At 32.9% G+C, this 20,424-nt stretch overlaps 4 protein-coding genes across 7 annotated transcripts; 1 reads left to right on the forward strand and 3 right to left on the reverse strand.

Annotated features, from left to right (window-relative positions):
- Positions 1-261: 261 nt before the first annotated feature.
- LOC127257644 (uncharacterized) lies at positions 262-5,248 on the reverse strand. 4 transcript variants are annotated; one of them, XM_051284093.1, is made up of 5 exons: positions 4,827-5,248; positions 4,613-4,727; positions 1,420-1,722; positions 741-950; positions 262-647 (listed from the first exon to the last, which is right to left on the reverse strand). In XM_051284093.1, the coding sequence occupies exons 2-5, from the start codon at positions 4,643-4,645 to the stop codon at positions 594-596; spliced, it is 600 nt and encodes a 199-aa protein (XP_051140050.1). In that variant the 5' UTR covers positions 4,646-4,727; positions 4,827-5,248; the 3' UTR covers positions 262-593. The 4 variants fall into 4 exon arrangements, with proteins under 4 accessions (XP_051140050.1, XP_051140049.1, XP_051140047.1 ...); XM_051284092.1 differs by having other exon boundaries at positions 741-953; XM_051284090.1 differs by having other exon boundaries at positions 741-962.
- On the forward strand, positions 4,958-7,521 carry LOC127257727 (probable receptor-like protein kinase At3g17420). Its single transcript, XM_051284189.1, has 8 exons — positions 4,958-5,084; positions 5,174-5,731; positions 5,839-5,865; positions 5,950-6,396; positions 6,481-6,596; positions 6,687-6,944; positions 7,042-7,242; positions 7,328-7,521. Exons 1-8 carry the CDS (start codon positions 4,958-4,960, stop codon positions 7,394-7,396), a joined length of 1,803 nt encoding a protein of 600 aa, XP_051140146.1. The 3' UTR covers positions 7,397-7,521.
- A 1,268-nt stretch (positions 7,522-8,789) lies between these two features.
- LOC127257647 (uncharacterized) lies at positions 8,790-10,779 on the reverse strand. The gene is made up of 5 exons (XM_051284095.1): positions 10,585-10,779; positions 10,340-10,501; positions 9,600-9,722; positions 9,254-9,383; positions 8,790-9,179 (listed from the first exon to the last, which is right to left on the reverse strand). The coding sequence occupies exons 2-5, from the start codon at positions 10,451-10,453 to the stop codon at positions 9,160-9,162; spliced, it is 387 nt and encodes a 128-aa protein (XP_051140052.1). The 5' UTR covers positions 10,454-10,501; positions 10,585-10,779; the 3' UTR covers positions 8,790-9,159.
- Positions 10,780-16,365: 5,586 nt separating this feature from the next.
- On the reverse strand, positions 16,366-17,884 carry LOC127257748 (uncharacterized). Its single transcript, XM_051284212.1, has 2 exons — positions 17,347-17,884; positions 16,366-16,604 (listed from the first exon to the last, which is right to left on the reverse strand). The coding sequence occupies exons 1-2, from the start codon at positions 17,867-17,869 to the stop codon at positions 16,387-16,389; spliced, it is 741 nt and encodes a 246-aa protein (XP_051140169.1). The 5' UTR covers positions 17,870-17,884; the 3' UTR covers positions 16,366-16,386.
- Positions 17,885-20,424: the final 2,540 nt, after the last annotated feature.

Raw genomic sequence — 20,424 nt, forward strand, 5'->3', positions numbered from 1 at the left:
CGCATAAGACATCGCAATTGATCAACAAAGCACTAATAGTGACGGGCAAAATGAAAGTAAGGTTGTTAAGACAAAAGGTTTGTTTGTTGTTTTTATTTGAATAAAAAATAATATTTTATATTAATTTTAATTTTTGTGAAAAGATAAAATATATATATTAAAAAAAAAAACTTGGAGCAAACAAACTGAAAGAAAATGGTCATTTATTTAATTGTATAATATAGAAATTCACAGCCACTCTACTAGAAGAGAGTCGGAGACTAATAATGAAGCAACAAACGTCGTAAATGTTGTGTAAATAGTAAATACACAAACCACCAATTCATATATCATGTTATTGCTAACAAACTATTTACTCAAACTCGACTATGGCGCCTCATCGATAGATGGATTATATAGATAGAGAGGGACCTTCATTCATTCAATTTTTTTTTTTTTCTTTCTTTCTACTTGTTCATAAACACATAAATAAAGTGAGAAACGTGTATGTGTGTGCGCGCGCGAGAGAGAGACAACGAACGCATCCTCCTCAATAATTAACTAATGCCTTACCCTAACTCCGATCCATTCTTGGGAGATCGTCGTTTGTCTGTCTAAGCAGCGCACGGCGGAACCATGCACCTTGAGAAGAATCCCAGCACTTTCTTCTGTTGTACAATACATACAAACAAACAACAGATCAAATAAACAAATAGAGAGTATTATTAGGACATTAGGGATTGATTGGCTACTATACTTACACGCTTGGAGTTTTCGAGAAGATCTGAAGGGACCTTGTAGAGATCTTCGTCCACCGGCTTCACTGTCATTCCTGATTTCTGCTGCGGCAACACAACGTTTAGAGACTTTGTGGTTTGTCTCGGATGGCGGCGATGCTTCTGAGCCAAGGGCTGATCCACCATCAAGTCGCGAACCTTGACTTGCTTTCTTGAATTAATTCCCTTCACCTGCTGCTGCACATGCTAATTTAGCCAATGCATTACATTATATATCCAAATCCAAATCCAAATCCAAATGCAGGAACAACAAAGTGCATAGTCATAAGCAGAATTTTTTTCTCCTGAAAAAAAGAGACTTTCAGACAATTAAGATGGTGATTTAATGTGAAGTAGCCGACAATTAAGCAAAGTGAATGAAGGATCTATCAATCATATCGTGACATAACAAAACATAATCAGAAGAAAGCAGAAACATTAATTTAAATAATTCAAAATTGTGGCAAAGAAAGAATGGAGCAAAACAGAGACATAATTAGCAAGGAACCAAGCTGATTCGGACAAGAAACAGTTGGAAACTATCTCGACTGACATCAATTAATCAATTGGCTGGAGATTGAACAAACAAAATTAAACAGTGCTGTTGGGGTCTGTAAATCCCCAGAAAAAGAGATGATGATGATGATGATGGTAATGATCTAACCTTTTTGTGAGGAACAACAGGTGCAGCAGCAGCAGCAGCATGAATTCGCCGGGGGACTGGGCCAGGAGGGAGAGGTTTCTCGAACCCAAATCCGTGTCCGTATCCAAAGCCCCCATAGAGATCGGCGGCATTGGCATTGGCATTGGTATTGTTCATGATGTAAGAGCATTCTCCGGAGGAGCAGCTGCAGCGGAGGAGGCCGGCCTGCCTGGCGCACTCGAAGTACTGAGTGATGGGGAGGTTGTTGGCATTTTCCCAGTCGCCAAATGCCGGGATTTGACCGCTCTTCCTGTAGTAGTAATCCTACAAAACAAAAACCAGAGTATGACGAAAAAGGTTAGAAGAATCCCTGCCTGCCTGCCTGAAGAAAAACATAGAACAGGAAGAAAACAAACACGACTGGTATTGTATCCTAAGTTATGTATCTATCATCAGGAGGTGAGATTGACTTACTGCAGCCATGAGATTCCTTTTTTAAAAAAATAAAAAAAGAAATGTTGTAAAGAGAGCAAGAAAGATAGAATGATAGAAAGAAGAAACAGAAACAGAAACAGTAACAGAAATGTGGAGATAGAAAGAAGGATTGACAGACAGTTGAAGTGATGAATGAATCTGTGATTGAGGGAGGGGAGGGGTAAGGGGTAAGTGATGTGATTCTTTCTTGGTTTTTTCTGCACTGCACAGAAAACTGTGAAGCACGATAGCCGGTGGGTGGATGGTTGAAATTTGGGGCTCACTGCTCACACACACACACCCTCTCTCTCTCCCCTACTCTACAGTACTCTCTCTCTCTATATATATATATATATTGTCATTGTGTGTATATATGGATTGGAGTGAATACGGGGGAGACTTTCCTGCCAGGAGAGGAAAAGAAATCATTATTGATTCTTGACTGACTAGTTGATTTCATAACTAACTAACTCACTCACGCACTAAGAAAGAAAACATTTCTTCCCTTCCTTCATACTCCAACTGAAAATAATACTAAAATATACAATAAAAAAAAACAATCAAACTTGGCAAAAAAGAGGAAATCAATTCAATCACTCCTGCAAGGAAAAAAGTCGGTTGAATTTCCAGCAGACAGGAGACATGGGCTGGGCGAAAAGTTCCACAAACGGTCAAAAGGGGCAACAGGACAATAGAGAGAACGTGGCGTGGGATTTGTCTAATTAGGTCAGAAAGAAAGAAATATGAATTGGGATAAAACAAACAAGTCATCCCCATGTTTCCATTCACACTGGCAAAGTCAAACTAAAGATTGGATTTTTATGATTAACTAGAGATTATCTTACTACTTACTAACGTTGAAAAGTAACCCCCACCACCCCCTTTTCACTCAATTTTGGCAGGCGTGTGTTAAGAGGGCACTTTCTTTTCTGACTGAGACAGAGACAGAGACTGAGACTGAGAAGAGAAGGCTTTTAGGGCACTTCCTTTTCCATTTCCATTATTCTATTCTATCCCATCCTATGATTCATTTCATGTAGTGAGTGAGTGGGTGAGTCTACTGTTGAGTAAAAAGTTCACACTGTTTTCAATTACACACCATTGAAGACGACTTAATTTAAGAATTGAAGATGAGAAAGGGACGACACTTGCAGGACACATATATATATATGGCAGAAATTTTGGGGAAACTTTGCTGGTCAACAATCAACTTCATGGTTTGGTTCTCTTTGGTTTTACCCTTTTGAATTATTATTATTATTATAATACCCAATGTGGACTTAAGTCGGCCACTAGATCTAACTCCCATGTGGGGAAGATGTTTGGATATTTTGCAGAATTCAACTTTCAACTTTTTCAACACCAAACAAAGTAGAAATACCTCATATAAATAATAATAATAATAATAAGAAGAAGAAGAAGAGAAGAAGAAAAACAACAAAATCTTCAAGAACAAATAAATTCAATCATGGAAAAGATTACAAATGTAAATAAACATAATGAATACCAAGATCTACATTGAAAATGTTGCAACCATAATTACCATAGTAAAAGAAGTAAACTCAATACCCAGAATAAATGTTACAATTCAAAGTTAAGGGTTGAATGACTTTTATTTTAGCAGTTACCTTGTCATACTCTCTCTCTCTCTGAGGTAAAATATCATTCTTTCCAGTAATGTTCAAAAGTAAGGGAATGCATCTTAAAACAACCAACAGAATCACCAAACTAAAATACTTAAATATGCATGGTACGGTAGTTGAGATATTGTGTCCATACAATGATAGATGAAATATTAATTTGTTGGGGGAATATTAAAGGTAATCCCATGATTTTTAAATTCATACTTACAACATTAAAATATCAAAATGTGGGCGAATCGAAGAAGTTCATCAAGGAAGGATTGCTGATGTACGCAATTAGCGACCATTCCAACAAATATTACTCGAGAGAGAAAACTGAACCCAACTTTTCAATGCACGAGTCAGTCAACCACTAAATAAATTTACTCGCATCGGGACTTTAAATAGATTGTTGAGTTTCAAAAAATATATATATCCATATATTGGTAATACTATTAATCAAATTTTTGCTGGGCTGTGTTGACTATCAGGTTCAGGTAGTATTCATTGTTCAATCCACAAGTTGGTTCTAACTTCATTTGGTGTTTTTCAAAATTTGATCTGACGTTAATCTAAACACATCCCAAATTTTCAATCGAACCGAACCCACTAATACTACATAAAATTCAGATCCAAGTTCCTAGTTTTTAGCAGAAAATAAAAAAGTCTCGTAATCATAATCCATGGTCATGATGGGCGCAATGAGGTAGGAAGAGGGAAAGCACTAGACAGACAGACAGACAAGGCATGTCAGTGAGACTGTAGCTGCACTTATTATTCTCTTCTGCAACAGCCAGAGCAGAGCAGAAGTGAGTAAATAAAAACTTATTATTAATAAGTTGCCTTGTCGGCCAGACAAAACACCAAGCAAGAAATGGGGGATTAGGCTTTTTGGGCTTGTAAGAAGAAGTCACTTTTGTTGGATCCAAAAAACAAATGTCTAAAGGCTATAAAAGTAGTTGTGACCTTTGGGCTTGGAGGAAGAAGACATGTTCTTAATTTCTTGGTTGACTTGAGGAGAATGAATGAATGATTTCATGTATGGTATGGAATTAATTAATTGATAAAGCAAACCTCGGAGACATCAAAACAGTATAGAATTTAGTAGCAGCCAATACCTTGATGTTACTTCCACCACCAGGACACGACATGGTATTAAAATGTTTTCTCCCGCCAGCGACAGCAATTCCAATATTAATAATGTTGCAGAAGATGACGATGATGATGGTGCCCCTGCCAACATGACAAAACCAACGTTACCAACGAGGTTCGGAAGCAAGCAGCCATGGATGATGAACAATAAACAAAACCATAATCATGATAGCAGCTCACTAAATAAGTAATAATCAGAATATCGGAATGCTTCCTTCTTCGATTCCAATGAAGATGATGAAGCTCCCTATAAATCTGCTGCTCATTAGGCAATCCCCCTTTGCCCCCAAACCCAACACTTCAATTCAAAAATGGAGGCAGGAGGATGCATAAAGGTTTGGGCTCCCAGTTTGTTCTTCATAGCCCTTTCTTGTCTCGAAGCCTTTCCGTTTTCATTTCCATCTTCATCTGCTGCTGCTGCTGCTGCTGCTTCTGGAGGTTTACTGATAATTGCGATTTCTCCGTCCATCTTTACTGGTTTCGTTTTCGATTCGCGCTGATTTGATTTGATGAAGTGCATCTTGCAGATTGCAGCTTAGATTTCAGTACTTACCCGTACAAGCCAATCGGGGGGTGCGATCAAGTCCATGAAAAGCTTCAGGACTGGCGAGGATTCCCCAAGACGAGGTGCTGTCAAAATGCTCTCGTTGTTTTTTCCAACGCGTTAGCCGTTCACGCGAGGAAAAGTTTGTTTGGAAACATCTTCCTTGATCCCGACGGCTGGAATGACTGCAGTAGACCGTTTGGTCGCCAACCTAATATGTCAGTTCAATCATGTGGCTTCGATGGTTTCTTCTACGGAAGTGGTAAATGCACGTCACTTCAGCTAGACGAGATAAACCAGAGTGTTGCTGCACGGTGCTCTAGCTTTGGAACTTCTTCATTCGATGATGTGTGTGAAGGCTGCCTCTCTGCAATATCGAATGCATTGGGAAAAATGGTGGCTGATGTAAAAGTTAAGGGGAATCATACGGAGAAAGCTTTGTGTCTAGTTAGCATAATTGTCTCGGTTATAGCTGGGAATGGAAACAATACCTCTCAGATCGATGAGTTCAACCGGTGCTTGCCTGCTTTAGCCGCTCCAGGTCATCTTGCTCGACTCTTGCCTCCCTTTTCTGATTATTCCCGCAGTTCCAGCTTGAATGAATAAATAGGACTGATCTTGAATTCGACATGTTTCTGCCTTTCACAGAGCTGAAGAACCACATCAAGATTCGAAGTAAGTAGAAAACATTTAATCTAAGCAGTATCCAAAGCGCAGATAACGAAAGAATTCGACACTAATCTTAACAAACTGTTTCAGAAAGTGCCGCAAGAGCTCTGCTATCAGCAATTTTCGTAATGGCTGGATTAATTGTCGTGATTGCATTGATTAGAAGCGTCACAAATACTACTAAGTCCGCGAAGAAACCTCTGCTGAACAAGGACATTAAGGACCCGTGCTCGGGGCTCTACTGGTTCTCCAAAGCCGAGATTGAGAAAGCAATCGACTACAGCAATGAAAGGAAGTACCTCGGAAAAGGCAGTGCAGGACAGGTATTCAAGGGGATGTTGCCGAGCGGACAGCCAGTGGCGATCAAGCAGGTTTACAAGAACAACACATCTGATTCGTTCACTAGGGAAATAGAAGGCCTTTCTAGAGTTCGACATCCAAATCTTGTGAATCTTTTTGGTTGCTGCGTGGAAGACGGGGAGCAGTACTTAGTGTATGAATACTGTCCAAACGGAAATCTGGCGCAGCACATTCTAGGTATGTCTTCTACGACCTGTGTATATATATGTTCACGAGTTCAGACATGAGGTGAAGAATAGGTGAGTATCCATTTATGTACAGGGAAAGACGCCGTCATACCATGGGAGACGAGGGTGAAGATCCTAAGGAACTGTGCATTCTCTCTCAAGCATCTTCATAACCACATTGATGGCTGCCTCGTGCACAGAGACATCAAGGCAACCATGTTTTAGATAAAGAGTAAAATTCAAGTGCATCTGAACAACTTACTTATATTTGACGCCGTCTGAACATTCTTGTCTTTGCAGCTAACGAACATTCTTCTGACTCGTGACATGGATCCAAAGCTCTCCGACTTTGGGCTCGCGAAAATGTTGGGCATGGAGGAGAGTAGAGTATACACAAATGTTCGGGGAACAATTGGATACATGGATCCAGAATACATGGTCAGTGGCAAACTGACGAGCGCTAGTGACATCTACAGTTTTGGTATCGTCATTCTGCAACTCTTATCTGGCTATGCCTTAGACCTTGACCTCGACGCCAGAGACGACCTCATACAAAAGGTTACCTTCATCAGTCGTTTTTTCTTTTTTTTTTTTTTAAAATCTCAGACAACATATGCAGGCATAGAATGCACATTGAATATGAAACATTCTGCAGGCAAAGGAAGTGAACATGGGGAAGCTACCACTTATTGATTTTCAAGACCCGAGGCTAAAAGGAGAAGTAATCTGTGTGGATTTCGAGTCCATATTGCAAATAGCAGTGCTGTGTGTAGCCAGTTCAAGCTCTGGCCGTCCCACGATAGAATTGGTTTGCCAAGAGCTGGAAAAGGCCAGGAAAAACACACAGAAGGAGATGGTTAGTTCAATTTTTATTCAAGCTATATATATGTATTTTAGAAATGGCATGATTCAAATAACAAAAAGGTTTGATTTGATTGCAGAGAGCAAGGAAGGAGAGGGGCTTAGTAGCAACAACGCCGTCAAAATCACCAGAACTCATTCAAGTGTGATAAAGAAAGTACACAGCATGTTACTCAATCCTTTTTGAGATGATGCTTGTAAATTATACAAATAAATGGTTTAAAAAGTGTAATGACTTACCAGTAGACATGGAATTTATCCCAAGATTCAAATATAAGCTCTCCACACCGAAATCCTGGATTCAAACATGGAATTACTCGTTAACTGGATTTGCATATCATAACTCACAGATGCATACAGAGATGACATTCAACAACTCTTACCAAATTGAGCAGCAGCGCATGAGGTTTTCCTCGGCTAGTTGCAGTAAGATAATCAACAGAACCGGATACCTCCTCTTTGTAAGAGAACTCCAACTGACTCAACTTTATGCTTAGAGAGATGACATTCAACAACTCTTACCAAATTGAGCAGCAGCGCATGAGGCTTTCCTCGGCTAGTTGCAGTAAGATAATCAACAGGTTCGGATACCTCCTCTTTGTAAGAGAACTCCAACTGACTCAACTTTTGGGCCATACGAACGAACAGTTTCTCGATCTGTCTCCAGACCACAACTTATGCATAGTTACTACACCTAAAACTTCGTTACAGGGGAATCCAAAGGTAATCACCACATCTGTATAATACCTTACACAAAGCCATCCAAGAGCCTCTCCATTAAAAACTTTGATCGTTGATGCCTTTAAAGATCCTGATCCATTCAAAGAGGCATTTTCCTGAACCAAAGATTTTACATTTTTTCTTTCATTATATAACACGAACGGATAATCTTGCACGTTGTTCATTTGCGTGCAGGTGCACCAACCTTGAGCAGACCTTTCAAACCATCTGCTACTTCTCAGCTGATACATGGATGGTGACAAATGCAATATTGTCTTAGATATAGTATGAATCTGGTCAATGAGAAGAAAATAACTAATCCCCTGATTCAAGCTCTGCCACAGAGTGAATCTGAAGTCGGTCATCATTATGCCGAATAGATTCCATAGCACAAACTCAACAAATCCGAACTAAAGCAAAAGTAGCAAAGGTAACAAACAAACACATAATATATCTTGCTTTAAAGTCGTGGATGAGACTGAAGTTTCGAACAAGACTTAACCCTTTGTTCGACTATCAGAATCTAACCTCGGAAAAGAAGATGAATCAAGCAACAATATCATTCCAAGCATCACATTTAAAGGCAGAGTAGACTTTCCCAACATTATTCAGCAGCAGAATGCCACACCATTACCTGATACAGCTTCGACAAATAAAAAAACAAATGACTAACTATACCCTTCACCAGTCTCCTCTAGCACGACTTGTTAAAGCATGACTCCACATACTCAACATCGAATCTACATCCATTCCGCTCCTGAACAGCAGGAGCAGCAGAGTAAGCTAAAATTTACCACAGCCTATATGATAGTACATAGTAGCTCACAGGATAAATGGAAAATCTTATAAAAATTATGCTCCCTCTCACAGAGGATTATATAAGAGTATCAAAGAGAACAAGGCATAGCCGATAGTTGTACTCGTGAATTTGGTACTATTATTAGTTAATACCCCATGAGAATTCTACAAAGCCACAGCCTTCATCTAGACAAATAATGTACACTTCTCTTTATCCCATGTGAAGATTGATACCTAATTTGTATCATCAATAAGTTATATTTCTTCCAGAATCTTCAGGGACTCCGGCCTCCACCTTCCAAGAATGATGTGGAGATTCCGCTAATAAATCAGAGAACCACAAGAGAATCATGTCATCTGCCTTTGTAAAGTTTCCACTTGTAGCTGCTGTGCATCAGAACTTCTCAGAGCATCCTGGAAAGAAATTGGAAGTTAAGAAAGAGGAAAGGATATTACACAAATAAGCAGGGGCGATTTAAACAACTTACGAGTAGGAAGAACAGGAAGCAACTCGTGTCGGATGTTAAAAGCCTTGATTACAGAAAGGATTTCTTCCTTGCCGGTTGCCAGAAACAACTTCAGAATTTTTTCATTCAGTTTTCCTGCTTTTAGTGTCCTCTGCACGACGAAGAGATAAATTTGAAAAGAATGCCCACTAAAAAGAAAAACTTTTGGAGTGTAAATAAGTGAATTATAAGTATAGTAGGATCAAAATAGCTCAACCATTAAATTTAAGCAAGGCTTCATCAATTAGATACACACAATTGAATAAGCCAGGGTCCAGACAAGTGACGTGAGTATTACAAACAATGAAAAGAAAGAAAGCTTCTGTACCCCGGAAATAGCATAGGATGGTCTTGCTTGGACCTCACCAACAGACAGACACACACCAATATCGAATTCTAATGACATAACTTTAAGAAAGATACAGAGCGCAGCAAGCTGTGTGACAATAATCTGTTAAAGTAGAAAAAATTGTAATAACATGACTAAGATTTCCAGATTTTTTCTATTAACAAAGTAACTACATAAATACCAAGAAACACTTTGATGAACTACAAGTTGCAGAATCTGATATGCAAAAGCATAATAGACAAAGAATTGAGTGCATTAAGGATGACGGCACAAAATAAGCAACGAGACATCATAATTCTCTGATATACCATGGAAACAACTGGATGCTATATATCTTGCAATGGCACAGCTCGGCCAAGTTCACCCTTTGATACCTTTAAAACAATACACATTCTTAAGTCCCATAAGCAATGATCTCACACAAATCTGCTCAAAATCCATGAACCAACCAAAACCAAAAACTCTTGGTGCTCCTGGGGCATTATCAATTTATCATACCCCATTAGAAGGAAGTGCTACACTACTTTAACTCACCAATTCAATACAATTCCCAATTCCGAAGCAGACAGTGAATTCAAAAACCCATTAACCAATGTCAATAAATAAATCGAAATTAGGGCACAAAAGGTGGAAAAGAAAACGAGGGAGTAAAGAGAGAGGATTTGTGAATTAGGGCAGTGATTAAGCACAAATACATACATACATACATACATACGTACCACGAAGAGCTCGAGAAGAATGTGCTCCGGCAGAAATGAGAGATCGGAAATACGAGAGAGGTTTCCGAGGGCAGAATCAATTGTAAGCGAGAGAAGACTGGGCGGATTTCTCATTCATACAGCTTTTCCTCCGCCGACAACAAAAGACAAGCACCTCAAACACTGCGAGGTTATCTTACGCCCATCAGATACAGACAACGACGCATGATCGTGCTTAACCCGAATTAGTCCGACGAATTTCTCACCTGAGAAGGAAAAAATCACTGCGGGCCATCATCGTCTTCCTTCGCGCTGGCTGCGGGAGAATCCTGAATGGATATCACAGCAAGGAAAAAGTTTCAATCTTTGAGTAGAATTGTTACGGGTTGCGATGATTATTGATTGATGGGCTTTGACTTGCGATTGCGATAGTCATTGCGAAGTTTTGGGTGTGTTTCGCGGACTGGTTTGGCGATGATCATAAAAATATGATATATTCTAAATTTACAAAGCTTTTTATTTTTATCCCTTTTTATAATAAATAAATTTCATATTTATTTATAAAATTTATTTAATTTAATTATAAATAAATATTTATATTTTTTTTTATTTATTTGTATTATAGAAACTTTTATTTTTTACAAAATAATATATATATTTATTAAAATTTAGTTATTAAAATAATTAAATATATATTTTAATTTTTTTTAATTATATATATTATATTATAAATTAAATATTAATTAAATAAATTACTAGATCCAATTTCTAGCTCAAAAATTCAACCGTTAACCCACTCAAATTTGTTATTTTTATTTATAATACATCAGAGACACATAACGGCCAGGAACGTTTTTAGACGGTTCGCCTATGGCTCGAGACCAAACCACGGTTAGCTGCCCGGTTATTAATCACGCTCAAGCTGCTATGTTAATATATCAATAGTGGAAATAGGTCATGTCAAATTTGGCTTAAAATTAAGGCCTGAGATCTATTAATCTTTTAAAAAAATCATAAATCCTAGTTTAATTTGTGTATAATAATTAATTTTTTTTATTTTCTTAATTTAATATTAATAAAAAATATAAATGTAATTATTATTTTTTGTATATATATATAATTATAGTTAAAATAAATCAATTTTATATACTCCCATCCCTCCGTCCCATAACAATTGTTATGTTTTTTCATTTTAGTTCGTTAAAAAACAATTGTCTTAAAAATGTTAGGTAAACAAAGTTTTAATAATTTTAAAAATGTTTTTCATTCTTAGACCAGTAAGTAAAAAAAAGGATCTTCTCCAATACACCTTATTTTACTCTATATTTGTAGTTGTAGGTCCAATACATAAAATTCATCTCCAATAATGTTGCATCTTTACTATGCTCGCCCTTATTAGGGTTTTAGGTCTATTATCATTTTTTTATTATTTGTTGAAAAAAAAAAATCAAAACTATCGTATTAAATTTTTATTTTTTTATTTTTATATTATATTAAAAAATTAATTTTATATTTAAAACATCACATCAATATTTATTTATATTACATTATATAATTATTATAATTTAATATTTTTAATATTCAATTTATTTATTTATTTTTTTTTAAAAAAAAAATTCAAACCACCAAACAAATATATATATATATAAATATATATTATTTCTAACTAATATGATATTCAAATAATTGAACTTGGCTTTAACTAAATCAGTTAGATTTTTATCTTTGATCATTATTGTATTATATACACCTTTTATTTTCTTATTTTTTGTATTTGTATTTGCATGTTTTTTGTTTGTACGATGATTTGATATAATATTTTATAAGAATATATTTTTTTTAAAGCGTTAAAATTACGTAATAGTAAAATAGAAAAAAAAAATTGTCTTACTTAAGATAAATTATATTAGAATTAACTATTTGATGGTATAATCTTTTATTTTTTATTTTTTTTCAGTTAAAAATAAGTTGTAATAATGTGTATATATATGTTTGTCAATTGGATCCGTTTCGATTAAATTTGATCCGAATTCAGTATATATTTTTTTTTCGAATTCGGAACCTCATATAAATACGGGTATGTATCAATTTGATATTTAAATAATCAAACTATACTTCAATTAGATTGATTGATTATATTATCATCTTTGATTATTATTGTATTGTCCACATTTTTTTTCATAATAAATTATTTTTACTCCTTAGTTTTTATTATTTTAACTTTTCAATATATGTTAACTTTACCTTTTATCATTTTTGTTGATATATGTATATTGTTGCATAATTATTCTCTTAACACCAATCTTTCAAAAGTAATAATAGAAGATGTTCTTATAAAATATTTATATATATATTATATTAAATAATTATTATAAGACTTGTAAATTATTCTTTATTATTTTTAAAATAATTCAAAATGGCAAGGATTATTGTCTCACATGTGTTTTAATTTGTAGTTCATATACTTTTGATATATTTGTTTTAGAGAAAAATATTTTTTTAGTCTTCGCACGTTATCCATTATCATTTAAAGAAATTATAATTAAATCTTATATTTGATTCCTTTCATAATAAAACTTTTTATTGAAATAATCCTTAGAAATTTTGGCAGGCGGGATGATAAGTGGACATTTACTTTATGATTATAACTAGACCTTATATTAGATTAATATCATAAGAAAAAAAAAAAAACTGACAAAAATAATTCACAAACATTGCAACATGTCATCTACGAAATTTCTAACGTACCATAATGTTGTCACGCCAACAACTTCAGTACCTAATGACAATTTCTACCAATTTTCAACTGTATGATTAATCTCAATACATGGTCTAGTTATAATTCTAAAATAGGATAGCACATCATACTAAAAAAAATTATCTTTCGTTTATGAACTTGTTTTTTCTTTTAATATAATAATTTTAATATGATATGTTATGGAAAAAATAATATTACTTCCGTAAAAATATGTTCATTTTTTTTTACAAAAATAAAAAATAAAAAATTATTTTTATGTGACAGAATCAATATATTTTTATAAGAAATACTCCCTCCATTCCACTTATCATGTCACTTTTCATTTTGTCCGTCCCTCATTTTCTTCTTTTGGAAAAGAATTATACACTTTAACCTCATTTAAAAAAATTCAATTAGACTAATTAGTTATCTTAATTTTAATCTAAAATTATTTTTAGTATACGATAAGTATTTTTACTAATACATTCTTAATTATTTATTAATTATCTCCCTCATAAATTTCCACGTCTACAGTAAATATTACATGGTAGCCAAGACGGAGAGAGTACGTAATAACAATAATAATATCACCCCAAATCTCCATCTATATTGCAAAATCTGTTTATGGTATATATCTAATTACATATACTATATATCTATTTACATATTTTAAAAATCAAACACAATCATTCTTGGAATGATTACAATTATATTATTGCACCATCTTTATAATGAACCTTTGATTTTTATTTGAACTTTTGTTTAAATAATATTTTGATATGATATTTTTTTACGAATTAAATAGTATTAGTTTAAATTTAAAATCCAAAGTAAATACACTAGTGTATTACCATATAAAAAAAATAAATCAAAAATAAGGTAAGCAGTTAATAGTTATCAATTATTTACACACCATATAGTTTTCCATCATTTAATTTTGAAATTTCAGATCCAACCTCCATAAATATCTTGACATATCTGCAGGCATTATTACCCCAACGAGTATGTACTTGGAACAAATTGCATTCATGGTCATTTTCTGAATTCCTAATTTGCTGTCTTTGAATTCTATATATAAATTACTGTGTTGTGTAGTCTTAAAATAAATCATCAGTTAGAACAGCAGAATAAGTATTTTGAAGAGGTATTAGTAGTACAATCTGTTTAAGTTACTTTGTTTATGTGATGTTTTATGAAATGAAAATTGATGATTTGTAATTTATTTTCGATGTATTTCTTGTATATTCTACTTTAACATTGATTATTATTAATCATATATTGTTGATGATGTATAGATTTATTTGCAGGTTTGAAGGAAAAAGATTCGAGCAATAAATGGTAATAATAACGTCGACAAAAACTAGTTTAGATCAAGTTTCTTATTTAATATTATATTTTGATGATACGAGGATTATCGTCCCACACGTGTTTTGATTTTTAATGAATTTGTTTTTTTACTACACGTGGAAACTATGATACGGAATATATTTGTAGGAGGAATATTTGGCGGCGCAATCTCATGGATCGATGGATGAGCTTTCTGCAATTTATTTGCATGCTATTAACAAAAATTCAAATATTCAAGATCAAAACCAAAATATTCAAGTTCAGAACCAGCAGTAAGCACATATTTAATGGTGTTAAGTTTCAAATTATTTATTTCTTTATTGGATTTACCGATGAGTTGTTTTTAATTGATTGATCTAAAATCGATTTTATTATGTGTGTTGTTTCAGATTGTTAGCAAATATTCAATCTACGCCGGTGGCTGTTCAACCACGGCCGGTGATGGCTATTCAATCCATGCCGGCGGCGGCTATTCAACCACCGCCGGTGTTGGCTATTCAATCACCTCCGGTGGCTATTCAGGGCGGATTTCCAAATGCAACTAATGAAAATTTGAGTTATAATAGAATTTCAACTTTACCTTCTCATGAAATTGGCCAGGTATATATATATATATATATATATTTTGTGTTCTAATACAATGAATTGAATTGATAATTGAAAAATATATTTACATACATATAAATAAATAAATATATATATATATATATATATAAAAACAGAGAAGAGTAAATTGGGATGCTGGAAAAATGTTGAATTATCAAAACCCTAACTCATATATGGGAGGTGGTTTAGGGTTTAGCAGGTTCAATGCCCCTGGAGGAAGGTAGAATTGGTTATATTTAATTTATTACTACTTAAATTTATTTATATATTTAATTTTCATATTATTATTGACATTAATGTTTTTTTTTTTTCTTGAATAAAAAAAAAAGTGGTGTTGATAGGTACAGTTTGTATGATAAGAGGTATGAAGAGATGGGTCTTCCTGTGGATCCACATTTGCGCATTTTTAATGAAGGGCATGGAAATAATAATAATATTGGTAAGTTTAATTTTAATTTTAATTTTAATTTTAATCAATTAATTAATTTTAGAAGACATATTTATTATATGTATGAATATATTTGCATATTTTAGATTTGTTGAATAATATCCTATTCCTATTTATTGTAATTTTCAGGTGGTGGAAAGAAATAAATAAGAGTCATCATCCATCCACCCATCCATGTTTTAGACTTCTTTTTAAATAATATAATTAATTAATATGTCTTCATATATTGGAACTGCAATGCATTGCCTATGCTCATCCTTTATGCAATTAAGCTTCTCTTTTATTAATTACCTTTGTGATGTTGTCACTTGTGTTGTTGCAGTTGTTTTTTTTTTTTTTTTTTTTTTTTTTTTTTTCTTTCATACGCTTTCTAAAAAAAATTAATACATTATACATATTTATTATTTTTATATTAACTATACAATTTTTTATATTTCGCGTAAAAAAAATATTTTTTAAAATTATTTCACAAAACAAACACATAAAAACAACAACAACAACAATAATAATAATAATAATAATAATAATAATAATAATAATAGTTCATCAAACAATTAATATTTTCAATTATAACAACTTTCTTCTATTTATTATTCTAAAACATGCCTGTAGTTTGAATTTAAATCACTATTATTCAATTAATACCGTTTCAATAAAAATATAATATTTTTTTAAAAAAAAGAGTAACAAATTAAAATATTATTAAATCAAAATGTAAACCAAAATCTCAAGGTCAATGTCAAATCAAACTCAAACAAACATCATTTTGCTATGTGCATTTTTAGTTTTCTTTTTTTTTTTATTATTCTGTTATGATAATTTATTTTTTCATTGCTAAATCTATGGAAGTTTGCCTTCCGCTTCCACGTTACAAATGTAACTTTCAAATATAGCGTTGTGTGGAAAAATATGAATCAAATTAACATTATATTACGAGGATGTTGGCGCGATAGGACTCTTGTTGCTCGTGCATCTTGAATGGATCCCATCGTACTTGAGTGTCCATTCCTTTAATGCGGCCCTATGAAGGGCATTCAGATAAATGCATGGTCGTTTTTCTTTGATCATTTTCTCCGCAATTTTCCAATCATCTGCCAACTCAAGTGCTACTAACACCGCACACATGACTGTAACACTCCGGCCATGACCTTAATTTCACCAAACATACATGTATATATATATATATATATATATACACACACATAAGCAATTAGCTATGGCGATCGAGCTTGCCATTTATATATGCACATTACATTACACAACTCATCAATCGAAGGAATACAAAAAAATAAAAAATGACATTCTTTATAAGATTTTCAAATTTAACATACACCACCTGATAGACAATAAACACTTACCTAGTTAGTTTTTTTAAAATCTCAATTGAAGCTACCATACTAGACATTAAGGGTGTGTTTGTTCGTGGGTTTTAGTTTATGGGTTTGAATTTTTTAATAATAAAAAGTTGAATTTGAATAGTGGTTTGATATGATATAAATAGGGGTTGACCTGATGTTTTGAATGTAAAATAAATTTGTAGTATAATAAAAAAAAAATTGTTTAATGTGATATTTTAGGAAAAAATAAAATAAAATTGAATAGTAAAAATCTGACATAAAATCCACAAAAGAACATAACCTCTTTGTTTACACAACACACTTTCACTCATTTGGCACTATTCATTTTTCAAAATTTATCGTATCAAATAAAATTTTTTCTCTCACAAAACATCAAATCAAATGCTAATTTTTACTTTTTCCAAACTTCCAAAATTTCAAAACCCTCCAAAAATCTCTATCTAAACAATTGACATTAACATAATACACATTGATTAATTGAATCAAAGCCACAAGCATTTGAACAAAAAACAAGTGGTACCTAAATACATACCATGAGCACAGTGGATGAAAACAGGGGTGTTATGAGTTCTCTTCTCACAAGCCCAGGCCACAGCAACCTCAATCTGTTCTATCCTCGGCGCGCGTGAGTCCCACGTAGGAATGCACAAGTAGGAATTCTCATGGAGCCACTTGTTTCGGGGCAATTCGCAAGTGCAATCCACGATGGCAGGGTCACCCGGTGGCAATTTCTCTAGTGAATCAGGCCATCCTCCCACATACAACCCTTGGCTGATCTCGGTGTAGGGAGCATCCCGACATCTAGACCTTCTAATGGAGGAAAAAGCTCGAAAAATTTTAAAGAGTGGGGCGAATAGAATAGTGGACCAGAGAGGGAATGACCCGTCGATAGCTTTCCCAAGAAATAAGGGCAAATTGAGAGATGGGTGATAAAGAAGAATGGAGACGAGGTGAGTGAAAATGAATCCGAGAAATTTGAAGAGGATTTTGGTGAAGAAGGGAAATATAAGGATTATGGGTATGAGAAAAAATCCCCCCAAAATATTACTAGCCATTAATACAATGCAATACAATACATGATATGTAAAGGAGTGAGAGTAGAAAGGAGAATGTAGAAAACAAAAAAAAAAAAAATAGTTATTTGGGAGGTCGAAATAAGATTCAATCAGTTAGAAAGTCAATCATCACGATCAAGATCAAGACCGAGAAAACAGAAAAATGACTTCAACCCAATTACTATATAGTATGTAGGTATGTATGCATGTATACCAACGATAGAAAAGGAGGATTGCAATGCAGAAAAGCGGTCATATGATTCATATGAATATGATGCACCCACCCCAAGACATATGAATTACCCATCCAAATTGAGGATGTTAATTAGTATTTTTGGATCATATTGGTGTCGGGTTAAACTATGAGTATAATTAAAAATTTGTCAACCCAAAACAATCATAACTCGATTCTTAACCCAAAATTATAAACCCGAATATGACATAAATTCTTTCGGATCAAGTTCAAATTAATCTGATTTTATTTTTAGTTCATATGATAATTCGAACGAAATCCATTAATCTGATACGAAATAAACCAGAAAATATAGAATTGACACCAAATAAACCCAAAATATTAAAAAAAGAATTTGATAATATATTGTGTTAAATAATTAAAAATTATATGCATACAAATATATATTAACAAAAAATTTACCAACAGACAAATGAGAATGAATAAAAGAATTTTTAGTTTATATTTTTTTATTACAAAATTTTAAATAACAATATATTATACTATATATATTTAATATTTTTATTTATTTGTATAATTTAAATTTAAATTAATAAAAAAATATTAATTATTATTGTAAATTTATGTCGAGTCTGTGTTTAAGATTATCATATAACCTAATTTTTAGATTTTAAGTTATCAGGTCAAATCTTTCGAAACTCAACCTAATCCAACCTATTTTATTTATTTATTTATTTTGTTTCGAGTTCGGATAAACCTGTTTTCTTAAATAACAAAAAAACTCAAACCCAAATCTAAAAATTTTCAGATCAAACGAATTCATATTTTCAAGTTATATTCAACTTTGATACCCTTAACCAAAATTTTATAAATACGAGCATTAATTAACTTTATTATAAGATATGTTATAGGAAAAGATCCATTTTTGCGCAAATTGTATTATCTTGTGGATTGCAAATCAACAAGTCAAAAAAGTTCGATTAAAATAAAAGTAAAATTATTCATAATTTTCTTATAATTTCAAATTTTAGCGTAAATTCTTCATTTGTTTAAAAAATTGTATAGCGCCCCCATATATTTTAACAAATGTTGCATGAAACTCTTTTGTGGTTTCGAAACTCAGCGTAAATCTCTATTTTACTTTAAAAATTGCATGACATCCCCTTATACTTTAAAATATGTTGAATAAAACCCCGGTCATGCAAAACAATATAAATATGAAATCTTCTTTTCATCACATCGTTTCACGATGGTGGAGTTTCATGCAACTTTTTTGAAAGTATAAGGGCATGTCATGCAATTTTTAAAGTATAAGAAGATTTTATGTTGAATTTCAAAATCACAGAACAATTATGAACAATTTTATCTAAAATAAATTATAGAGTTCTATTTAAATGTGTTTTGATAGGCTTGAGTTTTGTGACGTCTAACTAATAATAATAATAATTATTATATATACATATATATATATTAATGTATGGTTGTTTGGGGGTTTGGATTTTGAATTTTGGATTGGGATTTAAATAGTAAAAATTTTGAATTTGAATAGTTGTATGATGTGATATAAATAGGTGTTGATGTGATGTTTTGAATGTAAAATTGATTTTTAGTATAATATAAAAAATAAAAAAATAGGTATTTGATTTGATGTTTGTGGGGGAAAAAAATTGGATTAATAATTGGATTTAAATTCAATCCTCCAAACAAACACACCTATGAGATTTAACATAATAATTGCTAAATAATAACACTATGTATATATATACGCACAATCTATAGTAGTTTAATATATCGGATTCCATTAGAACTTAGAAGGTAAATGTGTTTGGGCGATAGTAATACTAAAATAAGAAACCTTCTTTGGGGGCGAGCGCGCACACACAAATGTTACATATATTTTTAACATTTCATAGAACTTAAAATAAATGTAATATTGAAATGGGGAAATGTTAAATGTTACATATATTTTTAACATTTCATAGAACTTAAAATCAATGTAATATTGAAATGGGGAAATGTTAAGGTCGCATAGCAGCTTAGATTGTATGAACCTTGGTGTCTGCTAATTTTGTGCATGACTACGCATAACCTTTTTGTTGGCATTGCATGTAAGAAATGAATGACAAACTTCTATAAGGTGGTTAGAAGATAGGATTGTGACTAGTGCCTCTTTTTAATGTTATATATATATACCTTCTTATTTGGACTCATCATAATATATGAGTCATCATCATATACCTTCTTATGTTGGCAGTGTATGTTATATGTATTTATTCTAGTATTGCATGCCATCAAATGTGATAACTAATCATTTTTCTAATACCTATATTGTGTAAATCAAATATTAATCATCACCTAGTTT

The sequence above is a fragment of the Andrographis paniculata genome, unplaced genomic scaffold (assembly GCF_009805555.1).
Source record: "Andrographis paniculata isolate CXL003 unplaced genomic scaffold, ASM980555v1 Contig58END, whole genome shotgun sequence".
Taxonomy (NCBI): Eukaryota; Viridiplantae; Streptophyta; class Magnoliopsida; order Lamiales; family Acanthaceae; genus Andrographis; species Andrographis paniculata.